Raw genomic sequence first — 15513 nt, forward strand, 5'->3', positions numbered from 1 at the left:
CTAATAAAGTGGTAACCACATGTAATGACTGGTTTTAAGACGATGGGAGCGCTGCAGTCTTTACTGGTTCAGTAGAAAGGATGGGGGTCTTCTGTGTGGTGGGACAGAATAATTGAAAGCTCTCTGTTTATCTGAGGCCACGCAGCTCTTTGCAGAGGGTTTCTAATTATCTTGTCAGCCGGAGATAATTCAGAAAATAAGATTGTTCACGCACTTGTGCACTTGCGCACACGCACACGCACCCAAACCCAAACCCACACTTCTACCCATTAAATCAATGTTTATTGGCAGGTGAATGGAAGGAAGCCTGTTTGGATGGATACTGCTGTAAATGGAAACAAGTTATTTGTGTATGTACAAGACCGTTTATGGAAATATCTTAGGTGATTTGGGAACCTTGAGAAACAACACAGGCAGCAGAATAATTTTCTATTTAATATGGTGGTATTTACATGATTTATTCTATATCTCACCCAATGACTGCGTCCCTCACACCTATGACCCTGCAAAGATAAGAGGGCATATAGACAATGACTGGAAGGAAACATAAATTAGCTTATTCTTCAAACCAACTATCTGTTCTTCACTTTTACACAAGGACTGAACTGAGTTTAATAAAATTGATTAAGCACTGGGAATGGCTTGCATACTGGTATCAAGGTTTAAATTCCTTCAAAGACGAGGTCAGAGAATTGTAGTAATATATAAATATATATGCTTGCTTGCTAGCTTATTAGCTAACTATTGTTTTAAGATGATTGCTTGCAGTGTATGGCAGCCCGCACACACACAATCCTACTACTATTATGACTACTATATAATTATTGAATATCACTGGATATAAAGTGGAGGACAATTTGAGTTATCTTAACTCAAATTGTTTGTGTCACAAGTGGAGCTGATGTGAATTCCACAGTATCTTGAGCCTTGAAATGCTAATTTAAAAAAAGGACACAGTGATTTGTAAATGTCTCTTTAATCGGCATTGTTAGCTTGTTAAAATTCAGTTTCATTTGTTTTTCTCTGCCTGTGTTACCAAAATGAAACTGCAGTGGCTTAAACATTTACTTTATGTTATTATGATAAGGTTCAGTCAGCATATGAAGATTACTGGCTTATTTAATCTAATGCAAAGCAATGTGGAGTTGCAAAATCAGCTGACTAACAACAATCTTCTCTCTCATGCACAGCTTCCCACAACACATATTCTCTAATTTAGCCATCATGGAGGGAGCTTGTTTCCTTCTGCAGATCTGCTGACTCAAATTGATGATTTTTATCTTCTTAAAGGAGCAAAACCTACTGCAGACTGCAGGAGGTTCTTCCTTTAATGCTTGTGAGAGTGAGCAAAAATAAATTAATATCAGCAATCACCTCTCTATTACCTGTACTTAAAGGCAACACATCAAACAGCCCTGTCAGATCTGACCAGGCCATTTGACTTAATTCTACTGGGATTGGATTGTAGACCCACTATCTCCATTGCAGCATTACAGGTAACAGCAGCAGCTCAGCCTCAGGCCTCAAACGTAAAACAGATGTGCAGGAATACAGTTTTTAAAGTATTGTTTTTGTAGAATGTGGTTCATTGATATATGCATTATTTTTTTTCAGTTCTACTTTTTTTTGCAGTCGTTAGCATTGTGTATGGTGTTTACATACATCCTTTGCTAGCATAAATATACTAGTTTTGTCTACTATTTTTGTTGTACAACAAACAACTTCAACAAATTGATTTTAATTTTATCCACAGCAGACATATTTTCCATAAAACAGTTTAAAATGATACACAGAGTAAAATATTTACATACATACGAAAAAATGCTCGGATTAATTTCCCTTTGCTATTACCATTTGACATTACACACTTTTCTAGCTGCCGACAAGGTTCTTGAAGAGTTGTAGCTGAATATTAGAGAATATTTCTTGCCAGAAACTGAAGAGCTCATTTAAGTGATTTCATTTTCTGACACTGATCTAGCTTTCTGGCACACTGGTCTGCTGCGTAAAGTTTGCACGTTCTTCCTGTGCTTGCTTGGGTTCTCTCAGTTCTCACAGTCCAAACTAACTGGTCTTTCCAAATTGGACTGGTGATCTGCTTAGAATGCCTTGCCTCTTTCCCAGTAACCGCTACAGGCAGGCACCAACCCGCAGTGACTCTGCAAGACTGAGCTGATGTAGCCAATCGATGGACTGATGGATGTGCAATCTATGGGTTGCACATAAACATTATGGGTTGGGCTCTGTTTACTGTCAGACAGGCGCTTTAAGCAAAGAAAGGCCTCCAATTTCTTTAGCTTTACCACAAATGATCAACTCAACAGTACACAATAGACCTGCTGCTTTCCAACAAAGAAAAAGACTTCAGCTCCAGTCTAAGGCTGTGAGCCTCCCAGGTCAATGATAGAAGCGCTGACATATTACAGCCGTAGCAGCACTCAGACAGTCAAAGCTTCAGACTCCTCTGTAATTTTAGACCATTGTTCGATGAAGCAGACATGTTAGCCACTGCTCTGTCACAGAGATGTATTGATCTGTCTTTCTACCTCGTGGCCTCTTGGGTTTAAATCAAACACTAGGGATGCTGCCTGAACCATAAAAGGGCTTTTATGGGTATCCTACCTCTACATGTTGGAAGTAAACACTTTCTCTGTTTCTGTCTGCAGATCTATCCAAGAATCATCTGGCAGAGATCCCCCCAGAGGTCTGTCTCTTTGCCCCACTTGAATCACTCAACCTCTACCACAACTGCATCAAATCCATCCCTGAAGCCATTATCAATCTGCAGATGCTGACTTATCTTGACATCAGGTGAGCCATGAGTTTCTATTATTGCATTCAGTCGAAGTAAGAGCTAATGCTTTGCAGCTTTATGTGTACGTAGAGGTGCTTGTTCTGCTTTTTTGCGCACAAACAAGCCCGCACGAACAGGAGACAATTCCTCTTTTTATGCTGAAACTCAATTCCCAGTACCTCTATGCTCAGTTCTGATATGTAGGTCAATGTTTTATCTTCCTCCACAGCCGAAATCTCCTGTCGGTTCTACCAAAATACCTGTTCAATCTCCCCCTCAAAGTCCTGCTTGTGAGCAACAACAAGCTGGTCTCCATCCCTGAAGAGATTGGCAAGGCCAAAGAGTTGATGGAGCTGGTGAGCATTGCGTAGGCATCAGTGCATTTGACCCGATGACGTGATGCACGTTGACAGTTAAGAGTATTTCTGCTTTCCCACATTTTTCCTCCGCTTCCAGGACGTGAGCTGCAACGAGATCCAGGTCCTGCCAGCGCAGGTGGGGAGGCTCCAAGCCTTACGTGAACTCAACATCAGGAAGAACTGTCTTCACATGCTGCCCGAGGGTCAGTGATCACTTTGCGATGCTCTGTTGGTGTCTCATCGTGCAGCTCTTACAGAGTTACGGCTGCGTAGTGGGAGCACCGCGTTGTGGATTTTGGCAAGCGTGGCTGAGCTTCTTAGAGCCAAAAAACACTTGGCTGGGAGCATTTGTTTTGTGTTTCCTGTCATGTCTGCTGTCTGTTCTCTTTTGCAATCCCTCTTTCAATTTCTAAACTTGATTAATAGTTGTGTGACCAATTAAAAATTTGATTTGTGTGACATAAGTCATAACTCAAGAGGAATGCAACTTGTTAAAATAATTTTACATTTTACGGATGAATGAGCGAGAATCTGATTGAGTGGATAGTAAATCTACTTTCTGACAGAGTTTAGTTGGAAGCCAGCTTGGTTATTTTTATAGGCAGGTTCGCTCATGAGAAGCTGTCAGAAAGAAATTAAAACTGTCATGAAATGGAAAGCACTGTGAAAAGAATGTCATCGGATCAAACGACATCAAATGGGTTTGGCACCTCAGTCCCCGGGACTCCTTTAAAAAAAAAATCCTCCTCGCAGTTTCCCTAGAACCAAGACCAGAATGAACTAAACTGTTACTGGAGTGTTGAAATAGTTTAACTGGATCCCGTATTTGTTCGTAACAAAACACAAATTCATTCCCTTTTCATGTATGTCAATTAGGGCAGAGTCACAGAAAGTCTAATACTTTAAACATTCCCTGATTTTCTACACCAGGCCCTACATTACAGGAAGTCAAGTTTTATTTTCTTTTTCTACTTCTTACTGTTGAATCAGGTCTAACAAGGATCTACGAGAGACTGTTGTTTCTACAGGGAGTTGAAATGTTAATATTATTGAGAATATGTATATTTAACAAGATCTGGCCACCATCTGTAGGTGCAGTGATGATACGGAAAGTTGATTCCAGCTTCCTGCAACATGTCGAAAGTCTCAGCAGATTAGACATAAATTTGTAATCAAGCATTTTAAAGGTAGAGGCTACAGGACCAAATCCATGCGGTTTGATGTGACTGCAGTTCCACATATTATCCAGAAGTTTAAGGCCAACAGGACTGCAGCCACCCTCCCTGGTAATCGATTTGCTCAGCAGGGGGCCCTATCGACTTTTTTTAAACACCAGCTACATTCAGCAGGCAAGCCTCCTTCTACCAGGTCCATTGTGTTTGTTTTTCTTGCATTTCCTTTTTTTTTATCTGTGTTGATTTTATTCTCTTTTTTTATTAATCAAAATAAATTTAGATTGAAGGAAGTGTTCTCAGCCACTGCTGACACAGCCATAAGCAGACTATTATATAAAAACCCATTAAGATCGATCGCAATAAACGCTTCTGTTGCCTTTTAAGACCTGCATGTCAACCGTTTCCACTGGTTTACTTTGGTGATGCAACCTGAGACGTCGTCAGTGTTGAAATATCTGCATTTGGTGAGACATAAAGATTTTTGAGAACAAACGATTTTACAGCCTAGGCTCTATTAGGTTGTGAAATGCTTTTAAAACGTCTGTGTGGCTTCAGTAATTTCCCATGATGCATCATGGTAAAAGCAAGGCAGGCTCCTAAATGCCTTAGAAAAGAGAAATGAGGTTTATTAGGTTGGAGAAAGTTAGAAAATATCCTCTAAAGAGGGTTAAATCCACCGGGGTTCATATTTAGTCAGAATTTATTTGGATAATTAAGGGTTGTACTTACACTCCTCCACGTTTGGGATTTTTGTTAAACATGAAGACTGTTAAAACTAACCACAACATTCAACTCTAAAGAGGCGGGTTTTTAGTCTAGGTTCAGTTTTTCGGCTGTTTTTCAGTTTTCTGGAAGCTTGTTCCAGGTTTGTGGAGCACAGAAGCTGAATGCTGCTTCTCCATGTTTTGGTTTTGGTTCTGGTGATGCAGAGCAGAACCAGAACCAGAAGATCTGAGAGGTCTGGAAGGTTGCTATGACAACCTTCCAGCTTTAATGTGTTTTGGTGTTTCAGTGACTTATAAACAACAGGATTTTGTTTAGTGAGAGTCAGTGAGAGGATTTTTGAACTTGGTGAAATGTTGAAAAGCGGGTTCGCTACGTTCCTGTCACCTCTGTACATTCTGCTGTTTGTGTCAGGGTTTCATTTTTTCCTCTTCAGAGCTGGCAGATCTTCCTCTCATCCGACTTGACTTCTCCTGCAATAAGATCACAGAGATTCCTCCAGCTTTCAGGAAACTCAGGCAGCTGGAGTACATCATCCTGGACAACAATCCTATGCAGTCTCCTCCTGCACAGGTGTGTCATTTCACTCCAGCGTCGTGTTTGTGCTCATGTACGAAGTAAGACGCGCTTTTGTTTACCTGTAAACATCTAACAAGAATTAAATGAACCTGATGCGAGAGCACCATCTAGTGGTTGAGAGGAGATCATTCCCTCTGCATTAGGAGCAGCAGGCTCACAGTGAGTTTTGGATTTTCTGCGTTTCAGATTTGCCTTAAGGGCAAAGTGCACATCTTCAAGTACTTGAACATCCAGGCTTGTAGGACGGACAAGAAGCCAGACACCCTGGACCTCCCGACGCTCAGCAAACGATGTCTTCCACAGCCCCTCACTGACAGGCAACAACAGATTCACCATTATGTTGTATTATATGTATCCAAACCTAATTAGTAGTTTATTCGTTTTAACATTTTCAATCTGTTTTGTGTATTTCCAGCATGGAAGATTTTTATCCCAGTAAGAATCATGGGCCTGACTCTGGAATTGGTAGTGACAATGGTGACAAGAGGCTCTCTACTACAGAGGTCAGAGTTCAAACACATTGATGGGCGATGGTCATGGTTATTATAAGATAAAAACAGGAGTCTCAAACAGCTTTAAGTTTCTTTCTATTTTTTAAGAACGAAAAATAAATTCACATACCAATTTTCCAATTTTCCTTCTTGTAGGAAATCTTGAAAAGCTTTTCTCATTGTCCTTTAACTTAATAATGCACAACTTCATTAATCTATCACATAAAATCCCAATAAAATACGTTGAACTTTGTGGCTGGAACATGACAAAATGTGGGAAAAGTGCAATACACATTTTGCAAGGCACTTTAGGACTACAGTGTTTTACTCTGATGTCAAAGGTTTGTTGTTCTCACTTGGTTTGTTATTTTCATGGTTACAATAATTAACGGAAAAACCCCTAGGCTGCAGTAGCTGATATAACACAAGGTCTCGACAGAGATGAAGAGAAAAACATCGGTGTCTTTAAGTTGTCAATCTAGCTCTGAACTTGCAAAAACAAAACCACCAGGCACAGAAATATTGAAGCAAAAAAATGAAAGACGGTTATTAAAATGAACCACCACAGGGTAAAAAGGAAATAATAGAGACGTCAAACGTCAGTCGCACAACATGCACTGTTAAAATCAGAAGTTTACATACATTATATGAAAAGACATCTGCGTTTTTTTTTACGCTGTCTGACATGAAATCAGATAAAATGTTTCCTGTTTTTGATAATTTAGGATTACCAAGGATTACAATAATGAGAAGGCAATTTTTTTATTACTTTCTTCAAGATCAAAAATTTAAATACACTCTAAAAAATCCCACAGAGGAACATTCTTTGGTCCCAAATGAGCCAAAAACTAAAACTAAAGACCTGGTGAAGACTCTGGCTGAAGATGGTAAGAATGTGTAATTATCCTCAGTGAAACGAGTCCCGTCCTTCTGCCAGGAAGGAGCCATTACTTCAAAATAAACATAAAAAAGGAACAGATTCATGTTTGAAAATGCACACAGGGACAAAGACCGTCATTTCTGGACAGACAGGAAGTAAAGGCTTGGGTGCAAATGTGTTTTCCAAATGGACAACGACCCAAAGCAAACAGCCAAACTAGTTACAAAGTGGCTCAAAGGTTACAAAGTCAGTGTTATGGAGCAGACATCACAAAGCCCTGATCTCAGTCCTAATGAAAAATGATGTGCAAAGCTGAAAAGTCGTGCGACTCGAGCAAGGCGGCCTGCCAACATGGCCGACACCAGTTCTGTCAGGAGGAATGGGCCAAAATTCCTACCAACTATTGTGAGAAGCTAGTTGGAGAAAATATTCCAAATCATACAGTTTAAGGGCAAAGATACCAAATACTAAGGAAGTTTGTTTGCATTTTGACTTTGAAGAAAGTAATAAAAATTGCCTTACAAATTCTCTCATTATTCTGAGATTTAGCAAATAGAAAAACAATATTGGTAATTCAGCTAAACCTGGAAAAGTTCATTGATTTCACATCCGTTAGTGTGGAAAAAAATGCATATGTGTCTTTGTATGTCGTGTCAGCAAACGCCAGGTTTCAACTGTGTACGACTACAACGCTGCGTGGAGAAACGGCAGATGGCAGCGGAAAATATTTACTGGAATAATAAAATGAATCAGAGCAGACAGGAGAGATTGTGGAGGGAATCAAACCACATGTAACCCACCTGTTGGTAATGTTTCAGTTTGTGCCTCGGAGCGCAGGAACTGCAACATGTCAAAGGCAGCGTAGCATAGACGTCTGTTAATGATTGATGGAGGTTAAGACAAATACGTTATATACAGAAAGTAAAAGGAATCTTTACGTTGTATCATTTCCACGCTAACGCATGTTCTGTATTGCATCGCCAGCAACAAAAAAGTCATTTCTAATGAGGCTGTTTTTGTTTCTAAATGTCGTCCGCAGCCCTCAGACGACGACACCGTCAGCCTCCACTCACAGGTCTCAGAGACGGCCCGCGCCGACGCTCTGTCCCTGCTCTCCAAAATGGACTCCTGCAAAGGTTACCCAAAATAAGTATCACACATTCCCTTTGACAGCAATAGCAGAGACACATGGGGGTTGTAGAATGAAGTGCCTAAAATGTGACAGTTGTGTGACGAACGCGGATGCTTCCTCCCTCTATCAGATCAGGATCTGTATGACTTTATAGAGCCCAACCCCGACGAGGATCCTGCTCTGTTAGAGAATGATGGGCAGCAAAGCAGCCATGTGTCTTGTATAAAGGTACCGCTGTCTGTTTGTGTTTTCTTCGAGATCTTAAAAAAAAAAGAAAGAAAGAAATCGAGAAGTTTTGCTGTCCGGATCCTCATGCAGTGTTGCTTTGGGTGTGTTTCAGGAGCTGGAGAAAGTTTTAAACATGTCCCAACAATGTAAAGATAAAGACAGCTGGAAGGAGGAGTCTGGGTGAGTTTGATCCCTCAACTCTCTTATTCAGCAAATGAGCACGCATTGCTTTTACGTGAAAACTGCTGGGGCTCGCTGGAAACAACAAATGCCTAAAACGTCAGTGACTCACTGCCTGTGGATGCAGGCTTACAGGACGGCACAACATCTGTTCTTTTTTTTAAAATCTTTATTACTCATTGAAACTTCACATAAAGTGATGGCAAGAAGAAAAAAAATACATGTTTTAAAAGAAAAAAGAAAAAATAGGTGTGGCCTGAATTGTTTTAGTCGTCCTGAGTCAGAACTCAATACAGTTACATATGCGAGCCTTTTGGGGTATGGCTACCAAACCTTTCCACATTTTCCCATACCTTTCTATGCAAATTAGTGCATACTTGGTCATACTTGAAATTCAGCATCTGTGTGTAAAGTTTGGCTGCTTAGACTTTAATCTAAATTTTAACACTACACCTACAGCTGCAGGAGTATTTACCAGGGTTTCAGCTTCTGCTCTCTCCAGCCTTGTTGTTCGTATCCATGTTCCTAATATTTCCCAACAAACCTCTAAATCCTTCACAAACCAGCTGCATTCATACTGCGATGAACTGCAGCAGCGTTGGATTTTATCCTTTATTTAGCCTAGGAAATGTAGATAAAATAAACTTTTCTCATTTTTAGTACTCTTCTCATAATATTTAAAACCACTAAACAACTTCCTCTTGGTCTGCTTCTCAGAATCCCAATAAAATTCTTGAAAGTTTGTGATCATTACATAACGACAGTGAAAAAGTTCACTGATTTAGCAAAGCACTACGAATTGTAGCACCATTACAAAGAAAAAAAAACCCCAGCATGTACAGATGCTGTGCAGCTGTTGTTTTGACATGCTGTAAACATTAGTGACTTATATAAAGAACTCTGAATCTGGAGTTTGATTCTGTTCTTTCCTGTTTTGATAAAAGTCAGATAGCTTTGTCCATGTAAACAATATGAACAGAGGGCTACAGGAGTCGAAACAGGCAAAGGGCTGCAGGGAAGTTATTAAGCCCAACCTGATGAAAGGAAGCAGCAGATCAGAAAGGAATAAACATAAGTTTACTCACATGATATCTAAATGTCAAAACCTCTTAGAGCCTTACAAAGGAGACAAATTATGCTCTTCTGTTATTCCAAGATCTACAAGAAGTCGGGCAAAGGACGAAACTCTGAATGGACGCTGTATGTTGAATCTAAACAAGACACGGCCAAATGCTTGCAGAGCAAAACTGGGAGTGTTCCAGTGAAACACTGGAGTGTGATCCGGCCATTGCATCCAGGTCACTGGCCAAAACAGAAGCACATGAAGACTTCATTAGGAAATTCATTTACATAAACTGGTTTTAAAGCATCCAAAAGAGACATTTTTTTTTTTTTTTTTTACAAAAATCAAGTCACCGTCATGTGCTGTGTCTGCAAAGTATTCCATGGCAGAAAGCAGGAAAATTAAACAATGTGTTGGCTGAAGTTCAGAAAACGATAATAAAACAGAAATAAATTGTTTGAACTTGAACTTAAGCTTTGAATCAGCGTGCTGGCCTGAGTTGGGATGCGTTGGGATGTTTGCGTTCGTGCACACGACAGAGGGACTTCAGGTCCAGTTACCTTTCTGGGAGGGCCTTTTAAATTAAAGTAAGAAAAAGAAACGTGAAACCGCTTTCTGCACGTTGCAGCACGACCTCTGCTAAGGGTTCAGATCGAGGACAAACCCATTACATTTGGCAGAAAATGCTTCTAATGGTGCATCATCAGTGATCAACTGGTGAGCAGCCAGTTATTGTTAATTTTACAGAAATCATATTGTTTTCAAAACTACTTAGCAGATTGTCTTTATGTTTTCATACTAAAAGTTTATCATGCAACATTTTCAATATTTATTGCGACTATAAAAGGTGTCAATCTTGCAGGTGAAAAATTACGTAAGACCCAACCATTTCGTGCAAATTCATTTATTCACGTGGGGAAAAAACGCTCCTGTTGAGCAACAATGGCTTGTTATAGAGTCACTGGAGCCAGAAGTGTTGGCAGAACTGCTGCTGATACTTTGTTCAATTTCCATTGATATTTTCATTTCTGAGTGGTGCATCTCTAGTCCTCTGACTTTGGCTCTAATCAGTGAGACTGGAGCCAAAATACAGTTAAAATATGCACGCTTAAAAACATTTAATCAAGACTTTAAGTCGGACTAAATGTTTCCTGTTTTAGACCAGTCACTAGAATAAAAATAATATTAGAAAAATGAAAGAGAGAACTTTACAGCACTCCTCAGATTCAGAACTTTACATATGTAGAGGAGAGAATGCCTGGGTAGCGTCAGCACATGTTATAATCTCATTAAGTCTAATTATATTTGATAACTCTCAAATCTATCACATGTTTGTCTTTCTGAAGGGAACAGTTTCTTTGTGTGGGAGCCTAAACTGTGCACTTCATGAAAGGAATGAGAGGAAACTACTGTGACGATATTAACTCTCAATTCAGTGATTATATAGGATCTAGTCACTAAAAGAATTAAACTATTAGTCACACCAAGAATGCTGGAAAATGATTGTTTACGTTTTATTTAGCTAGTAAAGTTTTAACCTTATCAAAAAAATCTCTGTCTGAATTAGCTTTGGCAAAGGTTTTCAAAACAATTCGCCTGGGGAGGAGGGCCTCCGTGGTCTCGACACGGGCGTTGAAGGATTTGATCATTAGGCAGTTCCTCTTTTTGACAACCTAGTTGGACGTAATCCAGAAACAGTCCTTCTGTGAATAAAAACACCCAGCTGCATTCAAGGCAAGAGGGTCAAACTCGCTTGTTAACTCAGCTGGGCGTGCTTCCCGGTTGGCGCGTCTCATCTGGACAGAGCCAAAATGTCCATCCCTGTTTCTCTCTTCACTATCTCACGTTCCTCTCCGCTGCACTCAGACTCAACTTCCAGAAGTCAGAGAGAGTTTGTGACACATCTGCCTTTGATAACCGTGAGGAACAACTGAGCGCATTTTGTTTCAGAGATCGTGTCTTTACTGTTTGAGAGGACAGGTGCTTCTCAACACACCAGATAAGAAAACCAGTCTGGAGACAGAGTAGTCCTTCATGAAGAGCTTAACTCTTGTATTCACATGCTAATTCTAGTGAAAAGGTGTTAAAGAATTTGTTATGACAACTTTATAATCTTTGCAATCTCAAGAGTCTATCAAACCTCGGAGGCTTTCGCAGAACAGTTGGATTCAAACTGAGATAAACCAAACACAGCCGGACCCTGTAAGCTCTTTAAAAAGGGTTTTAGTTCAGTGTTTTCTGCCTCTGTCAGTGTTGGGAGGAGTTTATATCTCAAGGCATCGGCCAGAAATTCAAAGCTCAGGCAAAGATGGGTCTTTCAAATTGACAATAACTCCAAAAATACAGCCATGTTAGCTGCAAAGTGGTTTATGGAGTGACCATCACAAATCTCAAGATCTCATCTAGAAAACTAGTGTCACAACAAATGTCTTCTCTGAGCAGTCGACCGATGCGAAAGGGAAGTTTCTGCCTCCAGTTTGGCTGGGAAAATGGTTCTCCACTTGACCTTGTTGGATCAGGGAGAGTTCCTCTGTGTCACTCAAAGTTTGATTTGCAGATTGAATTAACTCCGGTAGTTTTCTGGTGTTATTTTTGGACCTTTTGTTCAGATCATCTGATTTCAAAGTTGTGGACAGAATCGATATTTTGGATTTTTCAGCATTCAAAAGCAAATTTAGTTGCTCAAGATGAATCCACACTGCGTCAAAAGCGACACGTAGACACTGAAATGCTTGTGCAAGCGAGCTGACAACATGAAAGTGGAGGGAGGGATTTTTATTGCATTTTAATTTGTTTAAATATGGCTTAAAGCAAGACAACCTTGCTTTCTTTATACTTTGGCCCTTTGTCTGCTGCACCAGGGTTGGAGTAATGCATAGAACCAGGCAAATGTAACTACGCATTGTTTTTTAAAACATGTTTATTCTTGCTCTTTCTTGATGTTTATATATCCTGCAGTAGTTTCAGACGCATGAACGTTTACTCAAATAAACTTGAATAAAACCCAGATTATAAGGATTAACGCTTACAATCCCAGTTCTCTAGTGGCCTTGAAGGTGTCTTCTCATTTGAGCGTCTGGTCCAGATATAGATTGTGCGCTCCAGCTTCTGCAGCTGCCAGTTTAATGTGGCGGTTTGGCTTCCTTTATGTACACACAACCCCACGTATTGCTGATATTAACAAATGCAGCCTGCAGCGAGGCAGTCATGTGAAGTCCTCCTGTCTTACGAAACCCTACATTAGATGGATAAACGCAGAATGAGCTCATTTAATAATTCAGGCCCAGAATTGCGTGTTTTTAAAGTTTGCAATAAAGATTTTAATGTAAACTCGAAGCTCATCTCCTCACAGTTCTGATAAGGACCAGCTTGCTGAGGAAGAGGATGATGAGCTGAAAGAAGTGCTGGATCTGAGGAAGATCGCTGTGCAGCTTCTGCAGCAGGAACAGCAGAACAGGTGGGTGGGAGTCGCCGTGACGACACACATGGCAGATCTTCATCGTTTTTTGTAAACCTACATTTCTACTCTCTTCCTTGCTCCTCGCTCTACTTTATGTTGCAAGCAGGTGCGTATAGATGAGGTTGAGGTTGTAGCACAAAGGTGATAAAGAATATTCTTCTCTCTTGAACCTTTTAAAGGGGCAGTATTGTGAGTTTTCCAGGCTCATAGTGCCATTATATGGCATAATCAAGTAACTATGTTTCCTTCAGTTGTTATCAAAATGTTATATAAGTTTTACTTCCTGATTTAACGCCCTCAAATTGGGCCTCTGTCTCTTTAAAAACTCCTGCGCTTTCAGAAACTCAGATTTTTAGCCAAAGTTAGAGTTAACAGGAGGATGGATGGAGCTAAACGTTAGAAGCGTCAAAATAATTAAGGGAAAATCTCTAAACACGCTCACAGAAATACAGGTGAAATGTATAATTATGCGACTTGAACATTTGTGTGTACAGACTATCCATTCTGACTGAACTTCTGTTATTTAACAAAAACAAAATAAATCTCAGAGTTCAGATGTTTGCAGAGGTGCCGCCTAAGAATATTCAAAACAATGTTTCACATCTGTTTCATGCAAAGAAATGTATTTATTTCTATTGCTCTATCACAAGAAATAACTTTTAAGAAATCCATTAAAGTGTGCTTGTATCAAGCCAAAGTGTTTTGGTGTCATTCTGTCTCTGATCACTCTGGCCGATATTTCCCCTCGTTTCCCCAAACATTGCTGCATCATTTCTATCTCTTTCATTTGTCTCCTCTCTTCCTACTTCTGATGTTCCTCTACTTCTCTCTTCCTTCTGCTTCGGCTTGTTTGATGTCTTAGACGACGGTCCTTAATTTGCAGAGCAGAGAGTTTGATCCACCGGCGGAGGGTGACTGGCAGGGCGCACAGGTATGCAGGTTATTCCCTCTTAATCGTTCACAGCCGGCTTGCATGTCACTCTTGCCAAGGAGTGTCTCCTCGCGGCGGTTGTATCTGAATTGTTGTGATGTGAATCAGTGCCATTGTTAAAAGAAACATTACACAAAGGGGGCATTATCACTTTCACTCTTTAGGTGCTGTCCCATGTTGCTCAAGTTTCCAGCGAATATCCGGCAGTGTGTATTTTAAGCCATTTGGAAAAGCATTGTGTCATTGCCAATGAATTACCGGAGTTGCATCGTTTCATAAGAGCACGCCTGTTTCACCAGTTTACTTGCGAAGTAAACTAGCATAAGTTTAAGTATGTCTGCGCTTGTTTTTCTCTGCAGGTTTCTGAGTCACTCAGGGAGCTCCAGCAGCAAACCGAGACCCCCACCTCAGGCTGCTCGAAGGTACGAGTCGGCCAGAAAAGCCACAAATCCACCGCGTGAAGTTTACTCATCTTAAAGGGAAGCAGCTGATTTTATCCAACCAAAAACAGATAAAAATGAATAAAATATTACAAGAAAAGACAAAATAAATGCAGGATCGAAGCTGAAATTGTCTCAGATTCGATTCAAGGCTGATCGCACAACTAATCAGCACAATATTGATGTTTTAATTTCCTCTCAAAGCCTCAATCAGGTTAATCTGTTACGCCTCCTGTGACGCTAAAAATCAGGCAAATGGCACACAATGTTTTCTATTCTTTTGGATGAGTGAAAAGGTTTTTGTTTAATGTTATTCGTACTGTTTTTTTCAGCGCCTCTCTGGATGAAGGAAGTAGCGGCGCTTCAGTGCTGAGTGGGCAGGTACAGAGAGATCTTACGCACAATTATACCAAAATTCACGCACTTCTGTCTGTTTTGGTCCGACAGCGGGAGGGATTTAAATGTTAACTTTGTGTGTTTCAGCCTTCCTCCTCCTGCTCCTTTGATGGGAGCTTGAAATCAGAACAGTCAGACTGCGATCCAAAGTGGCCCGAAGTTCCTCCCGTCCTCAACCAGAACGAAGACCGCAGGCGGAACAAGTACCTGAGGAAGGATTACCTGAAGGTGTGGCCATGCAACAGCATCCAGTTACCTACATCTGTCTTTACAAGGCTGGCTGAATCTTCCTAGTATTTTGTCATGGTCGTGTGATTTCAGTCACTGTGCTTAATTAATTAACGTGCATCTTCTCAACAGCACGCTGTCATGTAGTAGTTACAGCATCTCTTCCCATCTAGTAACAAAAGCATGCAAAGATGTCAAATACTAGCGGAATATCACATGGACAATTTTAGGAAAATCCAACCTTTAGCTTGAATATTTAGTATTTATTTTAAAACTGCAATCTCTGGAGAGTGATGTTTATGTTTTCTGCCAATCGGAGTTGGAAAAAGGATTTGTATTTACAGTTTTTATTCCCTCTCATTGTATAAAAGTCACATCTTTGTGACCCTCCTCCTGTTTTTCCTATCCTCCATTATTCCTTTACACTTTTCCTTCCTTCATTCATTCCTTCCTT

General features: G+C 40.3%; 1 protein-coding gene across 1 annotated transcript in view; it reads left to right on the forward strand.

The window, feature by feature from the left end:
* The window catches only part of lrch2 (leucine-rich repeats and calponin homology (CH) domain containing 2), a 48227-nt gene that overhangs the window by 7874 nt on the left and 24840 nt on the right, over positions 1-15513 (forward strand). Inside the window, exons 2-15 of the mRNA XM_088012609.1 lie at positions 2667-2811; positions 3024-3150; positions 3251-3356; positions 5488-5624; positions 5817-5947; positions 6046-6133; positions 8041-8137; positions 8264-8361; positions 8474-8541; positions 12957-13061; positions 13927-13995; positions 14355-14417; positions 14768-14816; positions 14919-15059. Coding sequence (XP_087868735.1) covers positions 2667-2811; positions 3024-3150; positions 3251-3356; positions 5488-5624; positions 5817-5947; positions 6046-6133; positions 8041-8137; positions 8264-8361; positions 8474-8541; positions 12957-13061; positions 13927-13995; positions 14355-14417; positions 14768-14816; positions 14919-15059 — 1424 coding nt within the window. The remainder of the gene's footprint in view (positions 1-2666; positions 2812-3023; positions 3151-3250; positions 3357-5487; positions 5625-5816; positions 5948-6045; positions 6134-8040; positions 8138-8263; positions 8362-8473; positions 8542-12956; positions 13062-13926; positions 13996-14354; positions 14418-14767; positions 14817-14918; positions 15060-15513) is intronic.

This window comes from Poecilia mexicana, unplaced genomic scaffold (genome assembly GCF_051168715.1).
Source record: "Poecilia mexicana isolate PSO_F unplaced genomic scaffold, ASM5116871v1 scaffold_14, whole genome shotgun sequence".
Taxonomy (NCBI): Eukaryota; Metazoa; Chordata; class Actinopteri; order Cyprinodontiformes; family Poeciliidae; genus Poecilia; species Poecilia mexicana.